The sequence below is a fragment of the Plecotus auritus genome (genome assembly GCF_963455305.1).
Source record: "Plecotus auritus genome assembly, chromosome: 7".
Taxonomy (NCBI): Eukaryota; Metazoa; Chordata; class Mammalia; order Chiroptera; family Vespertilionidae; genus Plecotus; species Plecotus auritus.
In genome coordinates, this window is record NC_137774.1 from 33,295,642 (window position 1) to 33,321,956 (window position 26,315).

The following is a 26,315-nucleotide window of genomic DNA, read 5'->3' on the forward strand; positions in this document are numbered from 1 at the left end:
TTAACTTCTCCTGTGGGCAGTTGGAGCTCTGGGATCGCTAGGCTGCCCCGCTGCCCCATCCTTTTTCATCTTGTAGGGAAATACAGCACTGAAGATATCTTCGTGATAGCGCTTCTGGCTCTTTAAGGGAAAAGGATCACCGTGTCAGTTCTGCTGGTCCAGCTACCTCTCATTCATCAGGTCCAGGCTAGAATGAGCTCCTGGGGTTCCCCAGCTTCCCCATCACTCCTACACTCATGAGCCATTTGTCTTCCCAACTGTCATGCTTGGATCATGCTTGAACCTCTCTTAGAATCTTTAACCCCTCCTCTGTGTGCTCTGATGGGGACCTCCTAAACATCTTTCCAGGCTTTATGATGGACAGAATAGCTGGCCTAGTGCTCTTCCCACAGGACGCTCCCGGAAATGTGGGCTGTGAGAGACTTACATTTGGTGAATGCTACACACTTTCGCTGAGTTTCAAAGCATCACTTTGCACAGGAGCATGTTAGAGGCTCTGAAAGTCTTATCGTAAAGCAGCGTGTCTGCCTTTGTTTATCTGAGCAACCGTACCCGGCTGCACAGTCAGGCCTCTGACAGCCCCTCCAGCTCTGGCCTCCGCCACCTCTTGGAGTCCTTAGACATTCATGACTGTGCCGAGCCTGGCTCCCCTGGTCCTGGCTCCCTGGCCCAGGCCCCTGACCTGCATCCTAGCCTGCACCCCGGCTGCCATACCTTCAGCTGGAAGAAATAGTCCTCGACCTGCTCCTCACTCAGGCTCAGCCTGGCAGCCATGAGCTGCTTCAGTGTGTGGGCCACATCCCGGGCCATGCGCACGTCCCCACAGACATAGAGGTGGCCTTGCTCCTGGTGGAGCACGTGGAGCACCTCGTCGGCCAGCTGCTGCTGAAGGATGTCTTGAACATAGACCTGAAAGCAGAGGAGATGGTGAGGCCAGGCCCCTGCTGCTGGGTGGGGAGGGCAGCCAAGCGTGCAGTCAGGCCTGCTGGCCATCGGGAGGTGACAAGGTGGGTGATGGACTGCAGGCTGAGCATCTCCCTGCTAGGACATCTAGGGCTGGGCCTAGAGAGATGAATTCTGGCCAAAGCCCTGCCCTTGAGGAGTTGGTGGTCCAGTGGGGTACTGGATGTACTCTGCATTCACCAGGCTTCAAAGAGGCATCAATCAAGCCACTTGCCCTGCCCAGGCTCTGAGGCCCACCTGCCTACACTCCAGAAAAGGGATTCTCTCAGTGCAGACTATCTGTGGGCTCTCCACTGTAATGCAGAGCAGGGCACAGAATCCTGGACCCCCCAGTGACATACAAGTCCAGAAGTCAATTGGGGCTCCCAGTGACCCCAGCACAGGGCCTGGAGCACTGGCTCTGGGAGGAGCCCTGATGGGACAAGTTCATAAGGGAGGAGCCAAGAGTCTGTCCCAACTCCCCAGGCTCAAGGGGTAAAGAGTTTCCTGGGCCTGTGGTGGGAGCAGTGGCCGCCCTCCAGCCTGGCTGTGGTTGTGCATAAAGCGGCCTGGACCACCTCTCCCCAGGCAAGTGAGTTTCAGGGGGAGGATCTCAGCAGGCTGTGCCCGGGGATTAACCCACCATGTGGCCCTGACTTAGTCCTGAAGGTCTCAGGGCCTGTCTCTTCTCCTGGAAGAGTGAATGGAAGAGCTTCCCAGCATTGCTCTGACAGTGTAACTGCCTACCTTTTAGAGCTGAGCAGATGAACGCTCAGAGATGCGAGGGGCATGTGTGTGGGGAGCCAGGGCACACACCATAGTCTGCTTTTAATGCTCCTCCCACTGCACGGGCTGTTGCCCCATTACCTTGGGCTGGCCAGGCAGGCGAGAATAGGCTGTGTGCACCTCATGCAGCACCCCCTTCCGGGCCATCTCCAACATCTCCTCCCGGTACAGGTGGTCCTCATCTGGGCGCCGGCACCCAAACACCAGGGTCATGTGACCTCTCTGGAGCCCTGCAAGACCCAGCAGGCTGCAGTTACAAGGGTGGCCACCAGAGGGTCGGCTTCAAGACCTGACTAGCTGGCCACCCGACTTGAATTCTCATTTCATCCCTGCGAGTGTCCTATCTAGTACTTTGCCCACCTCACAGACAAGGAAGCTGATGCCCAGGGCATGCATATCACTTGTCCACACAGGCTGAGGCCAACTGGGATAGGGGCCAAGCAATGTCTGTGGGCAGTGGCATAACTCTCTTGCAGCTCAGTTCTGGCAGGTGCTGGCCACCTGGTGCCCCCCATTCCAACACTCAGAACCCCCCAGCAGTACCTTTGTGCTCAGTGTCATGGAGTCGCTGCTGCCAGAAACTGCGGAAGGGAGCAATGCCCGTGCCGGGCCCAATGAGGATGCAAGGATGGGAGGCGTCCTCGGGGAGCTGGAAGCCGCTGGCACTGATGGGGACAGAAAGAGAGAGGCCCTCGTCCTCAGACACCATGGGCTGGATGCACATGCAGGACAGAGACTGGGTAGCTGGGGTGTGTGCTTTGGGTGGTAGTGTTGGGGGGTGTGGAGAAGACAGTTATCTCAAATTTGATTCCCAAGTCCTGCAGGCAGCTTCATTTCCTCTGACCTGACCCACCATCACCTTGCCCTGGGCTCCTTTTTAAAGAGGCTAAGCCTCATTGTCCTCTGGGCTTCATCACCACTATCATCTCCATCCCTGCTAGAGTCTTGGCCATGTTCTCTAGACAGGAGGTAGAATGGAGAGGCCCCGTGTGACCCCTATGCCTTCTCTATGGGACAAGGGGTCCAGAGTGGCACCTGCACCCAGGTCCCTCCCTTTCAACCCCAAACTCCCAGAGCCAGTGGTTCCACCGCATGCAGAATGGAGGGGGTGCTTACCTTCTTACAAAACAGGGCACAGGGTCTTGGGGTTTCAGGCTGCTGAGCCATGTGCTGCAGACACCGTGGTGCAGGGGACCTTGGCCATCTGCAAGGACAGCACAGAACTGACCAACATAGCCCCCACCCCCGGTGTGTGAACTGCCCCAGTGGCTCCTGGAACTCGGTGGGCTTTAATATGGGAGCTGTTTTTCTCCTGGTTCTGAGATCTGCCCTCCATATAATCAGAGCTGGTGAATGTGGAACGGGATATGAGAGCAGGCAAGCCTCTCCTTTTGCCACTGCAGAAATTGAGTCTCAGAGGGATAGTGACTTGCACAAGGCCACTCAGGTAGAAGAAGAAGCAGGCTGAAGCTCAGCTTCCCTGACCCCTACTCCAATGCTCCTTCTAAGAGTTTCTCCAGGGACCCTCCCAGCCACCACTCGGCTCCAATGACAATTGCACAAAGGGGCCCTTGGGGATGGCTAGTCACTGCCCCAGAGTGTCTTCCCGAATACAGCCCCGACTGGAAGGAAGCCTGGGTGATGGACAAACTCCTGAGATTTCCAATCAGTTCTGACATGTGTGTGTGGCCCTTCCTTGACTTCTGGAAACCCCAGCTTTTTCTGGAGTACATTCCTTTTCCAATGGCCCAGAATTTAAGGGACCTCCAGGCAACTTGAGAAGTCCCTTTGGTTTTCCTCTGGATGGAATCTTGCTCTCATGGAACGTGCCTGCCTCTCCTCTCCTGGGCTGAGGACTGAGCCTGGGCCTGTGCGACATTGTCTAGCACGGCAAATGGTCTCTGCCCAGAGATTAGAACTGTGTGACTGTGCTGCTCAGAGCACAGAGGACTCTGAGGTGTGTGCTGGCTCCCCTGCTTTGCCACCCCAGGCAATGCTCTGTTACCAAGGGCAAGGCAGGGGCACAGTCCTTCCAGGGGAGGAGCCAAGCGCAACTGGACAAGGTTTTGGACCTTCAAGTCTGTGTCAGTCCATCCCCATCCCCTGCCCTCATAGCACCCTGCACATCCTTCTCAGCACATCCACAATGAAAACTATCTATTTCTGTGGGTCTCTCTTCCTTGCACCCTCTCGATGGGAAGCTCCATGAGGGCAGGGGCTCCATGTGCTGTATTTCTACACTGACCATGGTGCCAAGGGTAGAGAAGTATGAAACAAATCATCACTGGATGAGTGTGTGAAGGAATGAACAATCAAGGCGGAATCAGCTCTGTGTTCAGGCTGGACTATCAGGAAACTAAGACTCATTGGGCTCCCACTAATTATTGGGTATTTTCCACATTTGATCTCATTAAGTTGCCCCAATAGAAGTAGGACTTCGAAGTGTAGTAGGGTGGTTAAGTATTTGCTCTCTGCAGATGACCTGGGTTTGAATCTCAGTTCTCTACTTGCTAATGGTGTGACTTCAAACAAGTGGCCTCAGTTTCCTCACCTGTAAAAAGCACACAGTACCCATCTCACATGATTACTGATGATACGCATACAAAGGGGCGAGCTCAGTGCCTGGTTCAGAGTAATCTCTCTCCCACACACCTCCTACTGCTGTAACAACTCTGCAAGGTGGGTGTTTACTGACGAGACCAAAGCTCAGACACGTTGAACAGCTGTCCAGTGAATAGCAGAGTTGGACTGCACCAAAACCTCTGCCTCAGCCTTACCTCGGGTGCGGTAGGTGAGCACGGCCACGGTGAGGTGGACCTCCGTGGGGGTGCGGTCCCTGGAGGAGCTGATGGAGTAGTACCGGGGTTTCAGGACAGGGAGCTGGGAGAGCAGGAAGCTGGCAGATACCCGCAGGGACGGGAACTCCTCCAGCACCTCAAGGAATGTGGGACTGTTGGTGAACTTCCACTTGTTGTATTCTGAGGGCTAAAAGGTAAAGGCAGTGTGAGCTACTCAGGGCACCTGCCCCACTCCAAGGGAAAAGGCTGTCACAGTCCAGGTTTCATTCATTCGTTCATTCATTCATTCTCATTCATTCCCTCTCTCAACAAAGACTTAAAAGTACCGGGCGCTGTCCAGGGTGCTGAGACTACGAAGGTGGAGAGACAATACTATTTCCTGTCCTGGAAGAACACAGGCCAGTGAGTAGCATTGATCTCACTTTTGTGCTGAGAACTTCACTGTCAGCAACTTGTGGGCAAGAGCCAAATCTTTATTATAATCTCATTTGGAATCATACAGACCTGGGTTCAAATCTTGACTGGATGTTTGTCTTAGAGCTGTGGGATCCTGTCCCAATTGCTTCTGTGAAATGAGGATAGCATCACCTACTTTCTTGTATTAAGTGAGAAAATGTGTGCCAAGTTACAGCAGCACAGCCTCGAAATAATGGCAGTGGAGGTGTCTGGAATCACGATAATTAGCAATAATGATGATATAATAATGACATCCAGTGCTTTTTGCAAAGACTTGGGCTTAGAAAGTTGCAGGTGGGTTAATGCATTCTCTTATTAATTTGTTAATTCAACTACCCATCTGTCACTATGCCCATTTATCCATTCAGCTACACCATCCATCCTCCAACACTTTCTACATCCCAGACTTGTCTCAGGCTTGTCCAAGATTTGGAAATACAAAAACAAAATAGTGGCTCACTTTTCCTAGATAATTTCTAAGGATGTGCACTTTGCTTGCATCCTGCAGACACTCAGAAAAATCCAGTTTATTCAACACAATTGTGCCTAGAAATGGGATGGGACAGGATGCCTGACTTCCCACCTGACTTTGACAAGTCTCGCTTTGGACAGCTGGGGTGGATCCCACTTGGAGGTGAAAGGCCAGCTCTGAGCTCTGGCTTCCCCCAACTCCAGGCCCTGCCAGCAGCCCTGAACTTCACCTGGCACAGGGTCTCTAGCCTCTGCCTCTCCGGTTCTTCTGTGGCCAGCTGAGCCAGCTTTCGGAGCAGCAGCTGGGTTGGGGGCGTGGTGATGTCCAGGAAGTAGGTGAGGGCCTGGCTGAGGGAGCAGGGGGGCAGCCGCTTGTCCCTGACCCAGTAGCTGCCTAGGAAACAGTCAGATGGAAAAGGTCCCATTTAGGTTTCCCAAAGGGAGATGAGGTCTCTGGAGCAGACCCCCTCCTCCCTCTGGCTGTCTTTTCAGGGGAGAGAAGACACTGAAGTTCTGGCTCCAGGAACAGCAACAGGGCTCATGTGCCCAACTCATGTGCAGGAAGATGGGCTCAGATATATGGGTGCAGGGAAGGCTGGTCAACAGCTTTCCAAGGGGCACTCATGGTGACTCAATCCTATAAACTAACTATGCACCAGAGTCCAGTCCCTCTCTCACCCAGACCTGATACCCACAGGTGAATTACAGACTCACAGTGACTAAGTCCACCAAAGACTGATGTATGCCCAGAGGCCAGTTGCTTGTTTAGAGAAGAGCTCATGACTGCAGTCCCCTGGGGTTCTATACCGGGAGGTGCTAAAAGAGCCACCAATCACCCCGAGTGAGGTGGTGAGTCTCAAGGAGTCTTGAGGAGCTCTATACAGGGTGGTCACAGCATGGATGCTTGGACCAGTAGATGTGGGTTCAAACTCTGGCTCCCCACTTACTAGCTGGGTGACTGAACTCTCCGAGCCTTAGATTCTGCCTCTGTGAAATGGATGTAATAACACAACTTGTCTCGCTGAGTTTGTATGAGCATTGAATGAAATAGTGCAGTATGATAGCTAGTACAGTGTCTGGGACACAGGTGCTCAATAAACATTAGGTAAAAATATTAGTATTACATTGTTTCATCTAGACCCAAGGCCCAATGAACCACATCTGACTCTCTACAGTCACAAGGACATCTCTGTCTCCTCATGCCTAAGTGTTGGGCTCTCTCACATTCTCCAGGACATTGGGGTGCAATGCCAGACTTTGCTCCTCTGACTCCGGCTTTCTGATTTTGGCCACTCTCTTTAGGGGGACACATTCCTGACTGTGTCATTATCACTGAGGAAGCTAAGGCCAGGGAGCTAGTCCTATGGCTGGGAGGCCTGAGATGGTAGATTTCACTAGTTAACCTCTCCTCCTGCCTGCCACCCTGTGCTGTGCTCTCCACATGGACGGAGAGCCTCCCCTTAGCACAGGACGGGGGTGCCCTGGGGCCTCCCACGGACAGTGTCCTCTCCCCGGTGAGGATGGCCAGGAGGAGCCACACTCTCAGTGAGCCCTGCTCACTGCCCTGGGAGGGTGGGAATAAACCAGACCCTTGGCGGGGCCGCAGTATGATATTAGAATGCCATGAAAACGTGAAGAGGTTATATATTTGGGGATCTGAGGAGGCTCTTATGGTGTATTCTCTGACTTTTGGACAGATGTTCATTAGCCTGTGTGGAAACGAACCTCCCTCCATTCCTGAGTTTATTTGCTGCTAGGAATTGTGGTGAAGGTTGCACTTATATTCACTCATTTGTTCTTCACAACAAGCCTACAGAGAAGGCTCTTATCATCTCTATTTTAGAGAAAAGAAATAAAGCCTAGAGCGATTAACTCATATGCCCAAGGTCACATATCTGGATCAGGGACTTGAACCTTCAAACCTCACCATTTTTACACTGTTTCCACATTTCTCTCTCTGTCACCATGCAAGCTGCACATATATGCCTTGGGTGGGGACTAAAGAGGCAGTGCATGTAAAATGCTGGCATATAGTAATTACCCAACAAATACTAGCTGCTACTGTTATTGTTATAATAATTATGATGAATAATATTCTTGCATATCTGCATCGTGTACTAGATGGTGAGCTCTCTGAGGGCAGACACCAAGTCTCATTCATTTATTAGCCCAGAGCCTGTCTGTTATATAGACGAGACCAGTTAAAATTGCGCTGGAAAAATAAAGGAATCAGTCAATCATTTAAAAAGTGGCCAGATAAGCAAAAGAATGAAGGGAAAAGGCTTTCCAGCCTCTGATGTTGGGCAGATAGTCCCAAAGAAGCACCCCTTTTTGCTGGCCTGCCACCTGGCTGAGAACTGTTTGTAAGGCGCAGGCTTGGGTGGCCCCCTCCCCCAGCAGGAAGGGCAGGGTTAGCTGCCTGCAGTGCAGGCCCAGGCCCAGCCCATCAGCTGGTTGGGGGGATGGTGGGAGGATGTTGGGACCGCCTCAGCAGAGGGTCCGCATAAAGGGCTCACCGGTCTCGCTGAGGGTCTCCAGGCACATGGGTTGGTGGGGTGCGGGGCCGTCCACCACTCGCTCCAAAATGCCTTGAACCAGGGCTGGCTGGTTGCTTGGGAAAACCCCCAGGTGCTCTCCAGGCTGGTAGCTGAGGCCTGGGCTGCCCTCGCAGGAGAGTTCCACCAGGAGCGTGGTGCGGCTGGAAATGGGAAGAAGCCCCTGGTAACCCACCAGGACTTCCTCCAGAGCTCCCAGCAGGTGGGCTGCTTTCCCCTGGAAATATGCCCTCCTTTCATTTTCCTGCCTGATTCCATGAGCACGGGTCACCAGCACCCCCCTGAGGCGGGGCATCCAAGGGGACCTGAGGCTGACCAGACTACTTGAGGCTTCTCCGTGGGGAGAGGGTGGGCTGCACCCCTCCCTGTGCAGTCCTCCCAAGCCCACGAGGGCCTGACCACAGACTCTGCCTAAAGAAAGCATCCCTCCAGGAGAGATGGAGGCAAATCCGGTTCTTACTAGAACAAAGCCCAGTTTTGCTAATGAATGGGGAGGACAGCACAGAGAAACAAAACCTAGAGAATCCACAGCGTGAGTCTACCCTGGAGGGAAAGTCCTTCCCTGCTAGATTTTTCCTGAAAGTTTTTAAGAAAGAGTCAAATGGCCCTGGCTGGTTTGGCTCAGTGGATAGAGCATTGGCCTGTGGACTGAAGGGTCCCAGGTTCGATTCTGGTCAAGGGCATGTGCCCGGGTTGCAACTCGATCCCCAGTAGGGGGCATGCAGGAGGCAGCCAACCAATGATTCTCTCTTATCATTGATGTTTCTATCTCTCTCTCCCTCTCCCTTCCTCTGAAATCAATAAAAATATATTTTTTTAAAAAAAGCCAAATGGTTGAATTTCTCTTACCCCCCTTTTTGGTGAGAGAATTAAGTGACAAAGGGCAGGAAGTGAGGCAGGCCCCCAGTTGGGAAACTGGTCCAGGATGAATGGAGACCAGACGTAGAGGCACTGGTGGCCACGGGGTTGCTGGTCAAGCTGGTCCTCACTGCTAATGCCAGTGGACACATCTCTCTTCTCAAAGGCTGACTTGCCCTGCACTTCCTTTCATTAAAATGAAACCTGTGGACCATCGCCCAGAGCCCTGTGCTCTACCCTACCTGGATTTTGGGCTCTGTAGATTCTGCCGCGATTTGAGCTTCATGGTGAACACATTCTTGGCGTGCATACCGCTGAGGGCTGTGGGGACAGAGAGGCGGTGAAATGGCCAATGGCTCCCAAGCACTGGCGGGGCAGCCTCCGTGTGCCTGGGTCAATGCCATCCGGACGCAGCCCTCGGGAGGGCCCGCTGTGGGCGTGGGAGGGTTTTCTTTCCTTTTCCCCGCTGTGTCTCTGAATCACAAATAAGGACCTTTGGTCTGACCCAGGGTGGTTGTGCTGCTGCTGGGTGTTGAGAAATGCAACTCAGATGCCCAAATATGGGGATTCCGAGGACATCCTGGATCCACAGGAGAGCATTGTGGAAGTCGGGGATATCCTAAACAAGCAGAAATCTGCAGGACCACCGGACGCATGGGACAATAAAAGGGGAGCATGTAGGCACGGCATCTGGGAGGCACCACTGAGAGTTCTCAGGCTGCAGAATGTTCTGGAATTGCCTCTGCAGAATGTTCTTTACAATACGTGGCTGCCATCGAAGCTGGAAGGATGGGGCTTAGATCTCAACTTGGCCACATGCTAGCAACTCACATCGCCTCCCTGAAGTTCATTTTCTCTGTGCCTGTCTTGCAGGATGAGTGTCAGGGCTCGCTTAGAGCAGGTGGGCAAAGAGCCCAGCACAGTGCCTGGCACACAGGAGGCCCTCAGTTGGTGTGGCCCCCTTCTCTCTCCACCTCCCTCCCTCCCAGGGCTTCCTCCTTAAATGGCCTCCCTCAGAGACAAAGCAAGGCCTTGATTTTGGCACCCTAACCGGCTCTTGTAGGCAACAAGAGAGAGACGCCTGGCAGCCCTAGGCCAGCTGCCCCTGTTCAGAGGGTCCAGTGCTCAAAGACCCCACCGGGCAGGAAGGGCAAACCAGCCCCGTGTGGTGCAGGGAGGCAGGTACCTTTGTTGAGGTCCAAAGGCTGAGAGTCCCGCACGAGCCGGTAGTGGTGCGGGTCCCAGGTCACATTGGTGGTGTAGAGCTTGGGGATCTGAACGCAGTGTTTGCCTCGAACATCGAACGCCTCACAGGCTGCCTGGAAGGAGACAGAGGGAATCCGTGTTCGTGAGCGCCATCGTCATCAGCGGTACCACCATCACTGGGGAAACACTTTGCTTAAGGGAGGAGTTTGCTAAGTCAGAGGAGTCAAACCTTGGGCAACAAAGACCTGCACTGTGTGGTCCCCTTCCCCAAGCTCTCTGTCCCCAACAAGACCAGGTTGTCAAGAGGCGCTGGATAATCAGAGGGGAAAAGATCTTAAACCAAAGCTCCCAGGAGTCAGGGAGGTGTCCTGCTACCTTCTCCTACCCAGGGACACATGCCTAAAGTGGAGCTCTTCTGGGGGGTCGAGGAAGAGCAGCAGCGACCTGAGCTCACAGGCCTGCAACCCCAGCCACAGCTGGGACCATGCCTACAGGACCAGGCAGAGGTCATGCCACCCAGGATGCCCGGCACAGATGTCCTGGGCACAAATGCACCACCGCCCCCTGTCTGTGCTGTGGGGCAGCACCAGCTATGAACTGACCTTGAAGGTTTGCACGGCCCAGCTGCGGAAGGCCTCTTCCTGCCCACTGAGCTCGTCCCCTTCCCCTGTCGGGGTGAGCTGAGACGCTCCCAGGTGGGACAACTTCTGGTCGACATCATGAGCAAAGGCGCAGAACCGAGGGTACATGCTGGAACCGAGGCCAAACACGGCATACCTGTCCGAGGAGGACACACACACACAGACTGGAGTGAGCCAGCCATGCAAGCCTCTCCCAGCAGCACCAACAGCCCATAGGCCGGGCTCAGGCACTCCCAGTGCAACCGGGCACAGGGCCAAACAGTGTATGTCCCCGTCTGGGCTTCCCTAGTGCCAGAAGCTTGTCACCAGCGCCCATGACCAGCCCTAAGTTTGGCCTGCAGACCTGTAAGAGGGGCTTGGATCCCCTGGCTTGAGGACAGGCTCTCTCCAGGCCTGGACATCCCAGAGAGGACCCTCTAACATACACCCAGTGCCAGACTCTGGGCCCATCAGGCAGGGCTCCGACAAGATGGGCTGGGAACAGCCTTACCTGAACTTGTTGGTGAGCTCTTTCAGCATGAAGAGGGATTTCTTCAGTTTCTAGAAAGAGAGAGAAGCACGAAGGTGTCAGGACAGGATTCATAAAAGCAAATGCTGCTTCTTTTCTTCTGGTGGCCCGTTTCAGAATGGCCACATCTGACAGAAGGTTCAAGATCCACAGAGGTGCCCTAACCGGTTTGGCTCAGTGGCAAGAGCGTCGGCCTGGGGACTGAGGGGTCCCGGGTTCGATTCCGGTCAAGGGCATGTACCTTGGTTGCGGGCACATCCCCAGTGGGGGGTGTGCAGGAGGCAGCTGATCGATGTCTCTCTCTCATCGATGTTTCTAACTCTCTATCCCTCTCCCTTCCTCTCCGTGAAAAATCAATAAAATATATTTAAAAAAAAAAAAAAGATCCATAGAGGCAAGTTGGTTTATGTGTACCTGGCTGGGGCTCAGGGACAAGTCCAGCCTAAGCCACTCATGTGGCCTTGACCCTCAGTACGCGACCCGGAAACAGCCCATCCCCCACCCCACCCAGCCCTGTAGAGAGGGCCTGCCTTATAGTAGGGCAGCTCCTGAGGGTTTCCTAATGGGAGTGCGAGTGAGCCTCGCTTCCTATTTGGAACCCAGTAAGAGCAACAACAGTTCCCGTGTTTTCTAAAATAACCCTGATTTCCCAGGAGCTCAAGATAATTTTAGGTGGCACATGACTTAGCAGATATAGTGTCAGATCTCATGGTAAGATAGTATTCTCTCCTCTGTAATTTTTTTTAGTTATTCCCATTTCAACTTTTTGTTGTTCTCTTAAACACCAGGGAGAAAGTCTCACATTGGTATAATGGAGCCTTAACACCTCTCTAATACTTGCCTACTACTCTTTTTTTAAAAAAAACTAAGCAAACCATGGTCAGCTAATAGTATGTAGCTAAAATTCAATAACTCCGTTTGGTTTTTATTGGAGTTATTGAGAGTGAGATAGAGTTACCTTTAAATATGAATTGTTGAATTTGAAAGGTAGATCAGTTTGCTGAAATCTATTAACTATGTCATAGGAAAGGTGACACATGTGTATGGCGATCATTACGAAGGACACAGGCAAATGGCTGATGTTGGGCAACCCAGAGAGATCTGAGCACTCACCCCCCAAATGTCTTCCTCAGGATATGCTGAACCCCCACATCCCTTCCTTGGGCCCTACCACCCCCCCAGACCTCTGGGACCTGGGCCACCTACCTCTCCATTGCCGGGGGAGTCTCCGTTCCCAAAGGTGCTGGTCACCACCAGCAGCAGCTGCTCCTCCTCCAGGCTTCTCAGCCTGTACTCGTCCATGCAGAGAACCTGCATGGCACCGAGGGTGGGTATCAGCCCTGGTTCCCAGGCTGGAGCCCTCTGTGCCCTCCCCAGACACCCTGCGCTTTCCTGCCCCGACCCAGGCCCTTAGCCCCCTTCATCACCCAGGCCCCCCGCCTTCCCCAGCACAGGTGCAGCACAGAGAAGGTGAGTGCTTAACAAATCCGTCAAATGAACCTCCTTGAATACACAGCCTCGATTCTCCCTGCCTCAAGCCCCACCACTACCATGTCAGCAAGCTGGGGGGTCTGCCTCCAAACTACTGCCCGTCCCAAATCAAAACACTTTTGCCACTTCCATGGCTATTTTGGATTCTTAGTGCATGGACGTATCTTCCACAAAAATGGGGAGAGCCGGTTACAAAAATGACAACTCCTCTGGCACCTCCGGAACCCAAACACTTTGCCTGACGCTAATGTCAAGTGAAGAGTGTCACTGCCTCACTCCTACTCGGCCCACCTGCCTTGGGAGGCCTGCAGGGGTGAAGAATGAAGTCCAGCACTGACGGGATGGGTTAGTCACCCTTTGGGGTTTTATCTGTCTGCATTTTGTTCACCCTTTGCCTCCTTCACATTTAGCACTGCACCCTGTAGGGAAGGTGTGCAGTGAACGGGAATAAAATTCATCTAGAGCAGCTCATGGAAACTGAGACTTGAACTCATTAGGAAAGTGTTTCTTGCCTGACCAGTGTGGCTCAGTGGTTGGGCACCAACCTATGATCCAGGAGGTCACGGTTCAATTCCCGGTCAGGGCACATGCCCGGGTTATGGGCTTGATCCCCAGTGGGGGTGTACAGGAGGCAGCCAATGGATGATTCTCTCTCATCATTGATGTTTCTTTCTCTCCCTTCCTCTCTGAAATAAAAAATATATGGAAGGAAGGAAAGAAGGTAGGAAGGAAGGAAGGGTTTCTCAACCTATGTTCCCTGGAACACTCTGAAAGGCGTATCAACTGTGTAAGTTTGAGAACCCCTGGACACACCTATCCTCCTATGTGTGATTTACAATGTAGAGCCGCACATCCAGGCTCTGAGACATCCTGGAGCAGAGCAAGCACTCTGACTTTCCCAGACTTCCCTGCACACAGGCAGGGGAACGGCACATGTCCAGCCGGGTCAGGTACCTTGGGGTTGAAGGCACAGCTGAACAAGGCCCCTAGGTCCTGGGCCAGCGTTTCCGATTTTCCCGTCTCTGTCGCAAAGAGGATGGTGGCTCTGACTCGGGACGCCATGGTCTTGCGCATCAGCATAGAGGCAAAGAGCACGGCTCTGTGGGGACAGACAGACAGATACTGTGCCGGGTCATCCTTCCAGAGGAAGATGGGGGCCCAGGAGGGTGGGAGGGGGCAGTGTTTAAAGTGGGCAGGTTGAGTTAAAAGAACCCACATTTCTCACCAGCTATCAACCCTGACTCATCACCTTCCCCTCCCCTCGCCCGCTCCACCTGCTGCTTAGCCCCTTTGGGAAAATGGAGGAGAGAGAAGGTTGGGACAACAGTGACAGATGACCCTTGGAATTTGTGTGGGGACCTCTGGGAGCCAAACTCCATCAAGATCATCTTTCTTTGTTCCCTGCCCTTCCAGGCCTAGAAGGGCAGGCTGACTGGAAGGAAGATGTCAACACTGGCCACTCTCACTTACTTAACCAAGACTTGAAACCGAATCTCTCTTCTCCGGGGCCTCCGCTTCCCGTCCTGCCAGACGTGGGTTTTCCAGGCCTCCACCTTCAGGAAAGAAGACACATGTGAGAGCCAGGCAGGCCCGAGCTCAGCTTGGACTTGGGAAAGCTGATTGAGCATCGACCCATGAACCAAGATTTCCCCCATTAGATTCCTATTCAGGGCACATGCCCAGATTGCGGGCTCAATCCCCGGTAGAGGGTATGCAGGAGGCAGCCAATCAGTGTCTTTCTCTCATCGATGTTCCATCTCTCTCTCTAAAATCAATAAAAACATATATTTTTAAAAAAGAATACCTTTACAAAATGAATAAAAAGTATTAAGAATGTCTGTGTTCTTGGTCCTTCCCCATATGTTCTGCATGAGTGAGCATGCACATGCACACGTGGATGCACATGCATACACATGCATGCATGTGTACATACATGCATACATGTGCAGACACACACTGTCTCTACCCCTGAGTTCCCAAGACAGAGAAAAGAGGAAAGCCCTCTGTTACCTGGTAGTAGTAGAAAGGGGACAGAACATAGTTTAACATCTCCTGGTGGAACACGGGGGTGATGCTTCCAGAAATCGGGGGCACCAGCCAAATCCAGTCGGCGGGGCAGCCCCCTCGGGACCGGTACTCATTCTGCATGTACTTCATGAAGGACTCTGCAGCAGAGTGGTGGTCCATGATGGTCACATTTTGCTTCTAAATCAGAAGGAGGCAAGAGGGGGAGTTGAGACAAGGGACGGGGGAATCAGGAGAGTGGTCTGTTGACTGCAGGGTTCCCAGGTAAACCATGGGAAGGCCTGGAAATCTGTAAAATGGGACAGCAATTTCTCCTGGTCCCTCCTCATGGCTGAAAATAAATATCCAAAAGGAAGGCACTCTGAAGGAGCCAGAAAAATCACCATCACCATGGTCAGCCCACAGATCAGATGGTGGCCTCCTATTGGCCCTCTGGGGCAGTGTCCAGCTTCTCAGGCCATGCCCACAGGTCTCCCCAAATTCCCGCAGGTTGCTCTCTCTCTGGATGCTGATAAATCAAACCACAGTGCATTTTTGTTGGAAAAGAATCCCATGAGTCACTTCCCCACGGATGTGGCTCTCTTGGCCAAGAAGGAACTAGACCCCTCTGAAGAGGATGGAAGAAGCACTGGGGGAACTGTAGTGTCTGGAAGACAAGTGACCAAAATCCTAAAATTAAAAGCTAAGGGGTCTGAGCTTCCCACAATGACCCAACAAGGGCCACAACCTCAATGCCAGAGGCAACCCATGCAGCCAGGAGACATTTGCTTCATGTAGTGATTCCAACGTTGGCCTCTTATTGGCCCTGTGACCACAAGTCATTAGTTCCTGAACCTCACTAAGCCTCAGTTGCCTCATCTGTAAAGTGGGGATGCTAACAGTTCCTCATGAGGTTATAGAAAGGATGCAACACGTTATTACAAGTAAAGCACAGGACAAATAATGGCTATTATTTCTATCTGCCAGGCAGTGCATGAGGCACTGGCACTATAGACATGAGAGACACGGCCCCTTCATGCATCAGATTGTATTCTAACTAGGGGAGGAAGAAGAAAGTCCGCTTTTCATGTGGTCTGATAGCAGCTACGTGGAGGTGGGTGCAGGTGCTGATGGAGGGCAGAGGAGAGGGCTTAGCTCAGAGGTCTGGAGGAGAGATGGGGCTTCCAGGGACAGCTTATAAGAGGAGGTGAGTCCTGAGAGATGGGTACACATTAGGCCAGAGACGGGCATTCCTGAAAGAGGACACAAACATGAGTCAAGGCCAAGAGGAGGAGAGGAGCTAGCTGATGGAGGTCCCAGGAGGCCCCCTCACACCTTCCAAAATTTACACATACACATATGGCAGCTCCCAGGTTCCAGATCAGTTTTAAGCTCTGGAATTGATGATGATTGTTGTGATAATGACAGTAACAATAATAAATAATAATAACAACAAAATGAGTGCTTGCTAAGTGTTCACTATGGGCCAGGCAGTTCTGCTAAATTGCATCTATTTCATTTAATTCTTACAGTAACCTAGGGAGGGAGGGACAATTATTATCTCTGTTTTAAAAATTAGGAAACGAGGCCAAGTCTTTTGAAGTTTACCGTAAGGAGGGTCAGTGACAAGGAAGTCTTGGAGACTCAAAAACAGTGACGAGACGTGACCAGCAATGGTCAAGAGCCAGTGAAGGATCAGCAGATTTTCTGAGACAGATCCGCATCCTGCCAGAGTCAGGGCTGATGCTGGGAGCCCCAGGAGTCAGGATGTATGGTCCATGGGTGGCCACTGGGGCCTTCCCAAGCTAGGCCAGCCCCAGGGGGCTCTTCCTGTCCGTCTCAAGGCCACCCCCTCCCTGAATCAAGCACAAGCTTGACCTACCTATGGGGTGACCTGCCCTGGGGAACAGTGTGTGATCGTAAATATTTACTGGCTTATTGTTTAATGTCAGCTCCCCACTACACTTCACAAGGACAAATTTTTGTCTAGTTTGTTCACCACTCACGTCTGTGGCCCAGCCTAGGGCCTGGCACATGGAAAACGTTCAATAAAACTTTGCTGAATGAATGAATGACTCTCTGCCCAGTGCTTTGGCCACCAGGACACCTGCCAGTTTTGTGGAGATGATCCCAGCTTCTAAAGTAATATCTTCACACATCCCATGCCTCCTTCCCAAAAGAAAGGAATGTGTTCATATGCGTAAGAGCAGCAGATGGTCCAGGGGGCTCAGTCTCACACAGGAACCAACCTGCTGTGTGTAGGTCCAAGGGGTGGACACTGTCGCTCAGAAATAAAAGCACCACTGCTCATGTGGATGTGGGCTCTCTCATTCATTCACTCAACACACTTTTTTTTTTTTTTTTTTTACCACGTACCAGACACTCTTCTGGACTCTAGAGGTAGAGCAGTAAACAAGAGAGACAAGACACCTGCTGCCCTATGGAGCTTACATTCTGGGGTGGGTGGGGGTGGGGACAAAACAACAAAGAAAGAAAGAAGTAGATGTAGTATATATTGTCAGGATCTAATAAGTATTATGAAGAAAAATAAAGAGCGTTAAGGGAAGAAGAGAGAGAGACAGGGTGGAGATGGGGTGAGGGTGCCGTTTTATATGGCATGGTCAGGAAGGGCTCCTCTGAGGAGGTGACATTGGCACCTCGATGAAGGGAAGGGGCCGGTTGTGGGATGACTTGTGGGAAGAGTGTTCTAGGAAGAGGGAAAAGCAAGTGCAAAGGCCCTGAGGTAGGAACTATATTGGTGAGTCTGAAAAACAGCAAGAATTCTGGTGTCGCTGGAAGGTTGGTGGGAGATAAAGGCCTGACGAGAGTGGCTGGGGGATGCGGAAATGTAAGGAGATCCTTCCTTGGTTTTGTTGTAAAGGGACATAGAAAACAAGGTGGTGGGTGGGGGAGGCATTTGGTTAGCTAGCCATTGACTCTTTGAGATGAGAACCATTACAGCCTATTGATATTGATGGAAATATCAATATTGATATTGGTGGAGAGGGAGACAGTGGAGAGACAGGAGAGAGAAGGGGAGAATTTTCAGGATTAAAGTCCTTGAGAAATTGAGAGAGGACAGGATTCAGTGCTTAAACGCAGGGGTTGACCAGTCTTGGGAGGAAAGTAGCTGCCTGTTGCTAGAAGCATGCAAGCTGTACTAGGAGACCTCGAGTTAGTGAGAGGGCTTATCTGTCTGTATCCCCAGCACCTAGCACCGTGTGTGGCACAAGCTGGGTGTCCCATGCTTGTTTGGTGCATAAATAAATGGACAGTGCTATAAGGGGAAGTCAAGCATGGCATGCGAGGCTGGGCCAGATGACCTTCTAACCAGAAAGGCCCACAGAACACCAGTCATACCTGGAAACTGTGGAGCACAGCGACATTGATCTCAACGACAGCCTGGTCTTTCCAGAGTGAGGCCAACTTGTGCGTCTCCAGGCCCATCCTTCTGCCCACTTCCTGCAGAGGCAGAGAAATGGCGGTGCATCAGTCCTTGGGACCAAACCACAGGCCCACACCTCCCGCTGGCCCGGCTGGACCGTCCTCCTTACCTCCAGGATGTTGTAGCGCTGGACGTCACAAAAGTCCCGGACCCCGATCTCTGTGCCCATGTACCAGCCGTTGAAGGGGCACCCTGGGAACTCCAGGCCACCCACCTCGAGCAGCATGTTGGACACGGCAGGCAGGGCGTACCACTTCAGCCCCAGCTCCCGGAACCACTCGTATCTGGCAGGGACACATAGCCAATGGGTATTGGGGCCTTCGCTTCTGCCCACTCTCACCTCCCCCCCCCCAAAAAAAAAGCTTCAGAAAGAGTCAATCAAGAAAGCTCTTTTCCAAGGGTTGATCTCAAGGTTCATCCCCCCTGGAGGGGTGAATGGGTGCACGAGGTGTCCTTCACTGATTATGCATTCATTCACTCATTCATTAATTCACCCAGTCGTATAGTAAGCATCAAGTATGTGACAGGCCCTGTGCAAGTGCTGAGAACCCAACAATACATGGTGGTTAAGGACTCCAGTGTCAGAAAGCCTGGCTTCAAGTCCTGCCTTACTGCTGACCAGCTGTGTGAACTTGGGATGTTATTTAGCCTCTCTGAGCCTCACTATCCTCACCAACAAAACAGAGATAATAGCATCAAACTCGTGAGATTACTGTGAAGATAGTAGTATCATTCACTTGTGTATTCATTTATTCCAGGAATATTTATAATTGAGTACCTACTATGTGCTAGGCACCCTGCTAGGTGTTGAAGATATATTGCTGAACAAGAAAGGCAAGACCCTGCCCTGGCCGGTGTGCTCAGTGGTTAGAGAGTCACCCCATGCACCAAAGGGTCGTGGACTTGGTTCCCGATCAAGGGCACATACCCAGTCAGGGCACATGCGGGAGACAACCGATCTATGTCTCTTTCACATCTCTCTCTCTCTCTCTCTCTCTCTCTCTCTCTCTCTCTCTCTCTCTCTTCCCCCCTAAAAAAAAAAAAATCAATGGAAAAATATCCTCAGGTGAGGATTAACAACAAAAAGGCAAGATCCCTATTCTCAAGGAGTTTACAGTCTATAGACTCCAGTCTAGACTATAAACAGGTAAACAAACAAATAAATAGGAAAATAAAAACCAGGTGCTGTGTTAAACAGAAGGTGAGGGTGCTACTCTAGATCAGGAGGGCTTCTGGGAGGGGGTAACATTCAGGAATACCGCACTGACAAGAAGAAATGAACTCCGAGGAAAGGGCACCGGGAAACAGCAAGTGCAAAGGCCCTGAGGCGGACTGAGTTCAGGATATTCAAGGCTCACACACAGAAAGAGAGCCCGGCCCAATGATTGCGACATAGTGAGTCCCAACATAGGCAGGTATTTTTGTGATTGTGAGAGCTGTCTGGAGCAAGGGCTGAACCAGATGAGCTCTTGAAGTCACTGTAACCTATGCTTTCATCACAGTCAGGCGAGGCACAGCTAAGAGAACCGGCAGGAAGGCAAAGAGGCCTGGGATGCTCAGTGTGAGAATCTCAGAGCCCTCCAAGGGTTCCTCTCCCAAGGTCACTGCTTCCCAAGCTCCTAGGGCCCCATCTGTCCAAGGCTGCGCTTCCCCCTCCTCATCAACATACCCTCATAAGTCTGAAGCCCCAGACACAAGTGCAGAGTTTCTGCATAAGGGTGACAAGGGGGTCCTTGAAAGCAAGCCCTTTCGGGCACCTGCTGCTGACTGGGCTTTGGAGGAGCTGCGAAGAGGGGCCTGAGGATTGAGGTCTCACTCAGGAAAGGAGGGGGACATGCCTGTTAACTCCCACCCAGCACCCTCAGCCTGCTTACTTGGGATGTTCCATAGGCACCTCGAGCACAAGGTCAGGTGGAATTTCGAAGAGCTCAGGGTCGCGGCCACCGGCCTGCAGGACCAGAGGCACCACGTCGAAGCGGCCGTACTTGGGTTTCCAGCCCAGATCGATGCACAGCTGGGGACAAGACAGGCCAGTGAGTCTGCAGACCCAGGCACCTTGCCCCCTCTAGGCTCCACTGTCCCCCTCCAAGGCTGGATCTGGTACCTGGGTGAACTCCACGCAGGCAGGGTCCCCTCTGATGGTGCCATCAGGCATCTGGTAGCCGGCATAGCGGATGAGCTGGGAGTTCCAGACCCGGAAGTCGTGCTTCCCATCGCTCCGCTGGGGGAACACAGTGATGGCCGACCTTCCCCAAGACAAGGACAGTGATGTTTACCACCTGGCTCTGGTGGGGGCTCCCAGCCATACCCCTCTGGTTCCCTGCCCCTTCTTGTCTTCCCCCCACTCCCCAGCCCTCTACACCTGAGCCTACTGAACCCAACTCCTGCAGCTCCCCAACATGCCCACTCCCCCTGGCCTCTGTGTAACCTGCCCCATTTCCTGAAATACTGTCTCCTTCTCTCTTCCATCTTAAAGACCCCCCATCCCCTCCAAATGGTTCCAAGTCTGAAGGAAACCAAGGATACAGGCTATTGAGGGGGGGCTAAGCTCGCGGAGGCTCTGCTCATTACTAGGGCTCCCTAAAGAAGCCCGAGTCTCCGCTCTCTTTCTCCCTGTTTTTTCCTGGAGCCAGAGACGCCACCCCTAAACCCATTTGTATCATCTGGCTGCGTCTGGAGGTGGGTGGACCCCAGCCATCGCCTCAGGAAAGGGGCTCCCACCTGATGTTGCCATTGTTGGTGGCATAACGCAGGTGTCTGCAGATGTGCTCGAACATTTCCTGGGCAGTGGAACAGCTCCGGGCGTCGAAGACCTGCACACAGACCCCCAGACCATGCCCACCAAGATCCGTGAGAACTCAGGTCTCAGGAATGATCAGAAGCTAAATCATGAGGATCCAAGGGTGTGCCCCAGACCCCTGGGGCCAAACACCAAGCAGAGAAGTGCATCGACACCTCCCACCTCAGGGCTGCCCCGTCCAGCCTTTCTCCTGCTCTCCTAGGGGAGCCCAAGCACCCCCACTTGGAAGATCCTATCAAAACCCAAATCCCAAGAGAACTCGATGGCAAGCACCATGAATCAGGATTCCCACAGCCCAGCCTAGTTTCTTTACAAGGTGAGCACATGTGACACCAGGCCTCCAGCACATTTTGTTACAGGCGGAGTTGCTTTCACTGGCATCGCTCATCGATTTCTCTGTCCAAGGACTTGCGATATTCTCCAGCAATACAAGATCCCCTCAATGTAAAGATGTCCTAGGAGGCTAAGATAAAGAAAATGTTTTCTAGGGGCCAAGGATCCAAACAGTCCAGGCAGACGACCTCTCTTGCGGCACCAGGGCTTCCACAATAATAATAACAAGGTCATTTGGTTTAATGTTGGCCCCTAGTCTCCCACCTTTAACATCAGACAGAGAAGATCAGCTGGAAATCCTGGGGCTGAAATCGGACTCTAGACTTCCCACAGGGGCCCATCTCAGGTTCAGGGGTGTGCAGAGAGAAGCTGAGGCCCTGGGTTCAGTCTGGGAGCCCTGGGCACAGCTCTGCTTGGCGGTTCGGGGGGCCTCTGCCCAGGGCCCGTCTGTCTACCGCTTCCTCTCCAGCTAGGCTCTAAGGAAGTGCACCTGTAAGTTGGACCACTGGATCCTCCCGATGCAGCGTGGGGCATTGCGCCAGGCCTGCTTGGTGGCGTAGATGAGCTCATCTCCCGTCAGCTGGTAGGTTCCTGTTGTTTCTATCTCCTTTGTTACAGCTTCCACCCTGGCCAGATGTTCCTCTATTTTTGCCCTGGGGGACAGGAAGACATCAGGAAGATCAACAAGGAGATAGCCTTACACGGGCATTAATTCAATCCACAGAAGCAGGAACTGAATCAGGACACCAGGAGGTCAAGATGTCTTCTGGAGACCGTCGCCTCCAGGTCAGCTTCGTGGGCGAGTGACCTGGGCCCTGAGCTTAGAAGGGCCCGGTGCTTGGTTCCATGCTCTGCTGTCACTGTGTTCAAATTCGGAATCACTTTTGAACAGGGAGCCCGTGTTTTCAATTTTACACTGGGCCCTGCAAGCTATGTAGCTGCTCCCGATCCCATCAGCACCCTTGTGGTTTCTAGGCACTTTTTCTCTAATCATGTACATCTCCGCTTGGCGAGCATGAGCAAGGAGTGCGTGCAATCCCCCTCAGACACACGCGAGGCCCAGAGGAGCATCCATCACGCCACAGTCCCGCCCTGCCGCTCAGCTGGGGAGCAGCCGACCACCTTCCCATGGAGAAGAGATGAGCCAATCAATCCCTCCCCAGCATCTCCTGTGCACTGAGTACCTGCTAGGAGCCAGGTACTGGTGAAGTCACTCACAGTCGGTGTCTCATTGGGCCTGTGAGGGAGGCATTTTTGTGTCCATGTTATAGTCAAATGTATCAAGGTTCTAGGAGGTTAAGTACCCCCAGAGAACGGAAGTGTAATAAAGAGCAAAGTCAGGACTCAGATTCAGGTTTCCCTGATGCCACGCCTAGGCTCTTCACCTTCCACCTCCTACCCTAGGGGGAGTGCAAGCCCAGAGATGCTGAGGGCCTTCCCACGCTCTCCTGCTCAGACTCTGACAGGGACTGGCTCTCAGGACTCTGCCTGCAGGGCCCCAGGGCCTGCTCAGGGAGGAGCCCTCCACAGCAGGGTCCAACATCCCAGGCTCTCCACAGCCCAGGGTTTCTCAACCTCTGCCCCTCTCAGCCAGCAATCCCAGGTGAGGGTTCTACACTGGCTCCTCCCCTCTCCTCCCCTCCCAGGCTTCAAAAATACCCCACAGGGAGGCATTCAGGCAGAAAGGCTTTGAAACACACACACACACACACACACACACACACACACACACACACACGGCACACCACAACCTTGGGATTTCCAATCAGCACCAAAAATGTTTGAAATGGCAACAAACAAAACTATTTAAGGAATGAACTCCTGATTAAGGAGAGTGGACAACTCAGAACAAAATGGCCTTTCTGTGGAAGAAGATGGTCCCCACGACTCTTCCTTGATTAAAGAAAAAGCTCAAAGACAAAACACTTGACACCCTTTATCTTCAAGGATACGCCTCTGCTGGCTGAAGGCTGAGGAAGCCCTTTCTCCTTAAACAAAGCTCCTAGCAACACTGGCTGCGCCGCACCCAAGCATGGAAACAGCAGCCATGACCAGGACACAGATGCCTCGCGCATACTTGTTACCATGTGACCATGTAGAAAGAAATCTTTTTTACATTTTTACCCCACTCCTTTACAGTTTTACATTTTGCCACTACTTTCATACAGTCACATTTCAGAGGCACTGAAAATGCTATGATGCCTATTAGTTCTGGGAAAAAAAAGAAAAGAAAAAGAAAGTGGCTCTTGGCATCAGTGAACTGGATTTGAACAGAATATTGAGCAAGTTATGATTTCTATCTATACATTCCTTCCTTCATGAAAGACTGAACCAGCCCAGCTGCCTGTGGCTGCTCGTGTAATTGTGGAGATGGAATGCTATTTGTCCTCCACAGCTCTCAGGACCCCATGGGGGTCCCAAGTATGGACTTGTGACTGTGAGAAATGGCTCTGCCCTCAGTGAGAAGCAGAGCAGCCCTGAGGCCTCCCCCAGCTAACATCCGCCCAGCTGCCTTCCAGACACCAGCAGGACCGGCATGGAACATTGAGGTTAAAGCAGGGGCTCTAGCACCAAGCTGCTGGGGTTCAAACCCCAGCTCTGGGACTTCAGAATGTGTGACTTTGAGTAGGTTCATCTCCTCCACAGCCTCAGTTTCCATGTCTGAAACATGCGGAGGATAATAATGGTGCCAATCTCATTGAGGCGTGGTGAGCATTACTCACAAGGCACTTACGCAGGGCCCAGAACATACTTAGCGCTCAGAAAGTGTTAGCATCGATATAGTGGCCCAAGGAAGCCCGTGGGGAAAATTCCCGCCCCCTGAAAGGTTCATTAGTCAACAACCTCACTGACACCCAAGGAGCATGAGCCTCCCAGTCACCCAGCACCCTGCAGAGGTTCCAGTTTCCCAACACACAGCCTGCACTCCCCCGCGTGAATAGGGCTCTCAGTCCAGCTGTGTGTTAGCATCGCCCGGAGAGCTTTGAAAGAACCTGGATGTCTTCTGCCTCCCCACTTCCTGGGGCTCTGACACTCGTGGCCCAAGAGACCCTGACATCAGCATTTTGCAATGTCCTCAGGCGACTCTACTGCGCAGCCAAGGGTTGAGGATCACTGGCCCTGCGAGGTCACATTTCTGAGGCACTGAAAATGTTATGATGCCTATTAGTTCTGAAAAAAAGGAAGTGGTCCCTGCAGCTCAGACATTGTCTGGCCATAGGAGAGGGCATGTGGTCTCACCAGAACCACTCTTTCTGCCATGGGGGTCCCAGGTGCACTTCTGTGGCTCACTTCATGCAGCAAAGTGCCACATGGGGCTGCACTATAAAAGCCACACTTCCCTCCCAGCCCATAAACCAGCCAATCCATGCTCTTGGCCATTCTGTCTCACAATCCTTTGTGCATTTCTTATTTTAAAGTTTTAAAGAGGCCTAAGTGAAAAGTCATATGTTTTATGAAACCCAGGAGTGTAGAACCCCACAAAGTTCAGTGCAAAGAGCATGGCCAGCCTTCTCCAAGTCGGTGGCCTGAATTCTAGCTACTGGGTGACCTCAGGTGTGTCACTATGCTTCCTTGTTCATACCTGTAGAAGGACTTGGCTAGGTGGTCTCCAAGGTCCTATCTATTGCAAACATTTAATAATGAAAATGTGCATATCAAGTCACAATCAAAGTGACTTTGAGCCAGGACATGGTTTGAAATCCTCACAGCAATCTTATGAGCAAGATTCTATCACCACCCCCGTCTGTTACAGATGAGGAAGTTGAGGCACAGAGAAGGTGAACAGATTTTCCAAGGATGCAGGACTAGTTACTGGGGGAGTCAGGATTTGAGCTCAGTTACACTCCTGACCCATACTTTTAACCACTATTGCTCTGCCTCTTTGTCTTACGATGATGAAAACCCACTCTGGGTCTTTTTCCCTTGGGAGACTGTGCTTTAGCCCTGGATCCACTGCGAATCTGGGAAGGAAAAGGGCCTGGAGTCAGAGGGAAATAAATAAATGGCTGGAGACAGGAGAGCTCCCAGGAAGGGAGAGTCAGCAGGTCCTGCAAGAAGTGAGCCTTACTCTTTGAAGGAGCTGTAATACTGGTTAACAAATTCGATAGCTTGAGGTAGAAGCTCGTCTGGGGAGGTAGGCTTGTCCCTGGGTCCTCTGGTCAAACTTTTGGAGTTCATGATGGATCCCAAGCAACACTTGGACTTGCAAGCCAAATCCTGCAAAGAGAGAGGTGGGTGGTGAGGTGGGCAGTTTTGATGGCCATCTTCTCCAGGGCTAGCTCTCTGGGCCATGTCCTTCCACTCTGGCTGCTCCAGGACCCCACCATCCCTCTCCACCCCTTTGGCACCTCCTCCTTGGTGTCCATCAGGCTTTCTCCCAACCTAGATTTCTTTTCCTCTACTGGTTGGACCCCACTGTGTGTGACCTGAGGTTGCTCCCCCTCACCCAGGTTCAGCTTCTTGGTCCTATTCCCAGCCGGCCCCAGACCCAGAGCAAAGTCAACAGCTCTATCCCTGGGGACATCTCAACTACCTTCTCAGTTAAAGAGGCTGATGTGGCTCCTGGGAACACACTATTGGTGTTCAGCCAAAATGAACTGAAATGAGATGGTGCAAATCCCAAAGTCAGAGGGTGGCATAGAAAAAGTACTGGAAGGAAGTACACCCAGATGTTAACTGTGATAATTTCTGGAAAGTGTGGAAAATCATTCTGCTTTCACAGTCTTGAAATTTTCAATTCTTTCCCACTTAGATGCATTAGATAGAATGCATTCTAAATTGAGAATGCCAAATGTAGAAAATCAAAGGGCCTTAAAGGACACTTAGTACAACTACTCACTGGGTGCTTGAACCCCTCTCTAATATCCCTAAACTATAGGCCCAGTGCACAGATTTGTGCACCAGTGGGGTCCCTAGACCTGGCCTGGCCTGCGCCCTCTCACAATCTGGGACCCCTTGGGGGATGTCAGAGAGCTGGTTTCAGCCCAGTCCCTGCAGGCCAGGCCAAGGGACCCCACCAG

At 52.2% G+C, this 26,315-nt stretch overlaps 1 protein-coding gene across 1 annotated transcript; it reads right to left on the reverse strand.

The window, feature by feature from the left end:
• Nucleotides 1-25,488, reverse strand: NOS2 (nitric oxide synthase 2; the record flags this gene model as incomplete). Its single annotated transcript, XM_080678707.1, has 23 exons — nucleotides 25,364-25,488; nucleotides 21,785-21,947; nucleotides 20,883-20,974; nucleotides 20,266-20,407; nucleotides 20,036-20,175; nucleotides 18,271-18,445; nucleotides 18,077-18,178; nucleotides 14,723-14,917; nucleotides 14,183-14,265; nucleotides 13,667-13,811; nucleotides 12,428-12,532; nucleotides 11,204-11,253; nucleotides 10,675-10,849; nucleotides 10,053-10,185; nucleotides 9,109-9,187; nucleotides 7,970-8,151; nucleotides 5,684-5,847; nucleotides 4,506-4,713; nucleotides 2,845-2,932; nucleotides 2,272-2,393; nucleotides 1,810-1,958; nucleotides 715-909; nucleotides 1-120 (listed from the first exon to the last, which is right to left on the reverse strand). Exons 1-23 carry the CDS (start codon nucleotides 25,471-25,473, stop codon nucleotides 1-3), a joined length of 3,117 nt encoding a protein of 1,038 aa, XP_080534833.1. The 5' UTR covers nucleotides 25,474-25,488.
• Nucleotides 25,489-26,315: the final 827 nt, after the last annotated feature.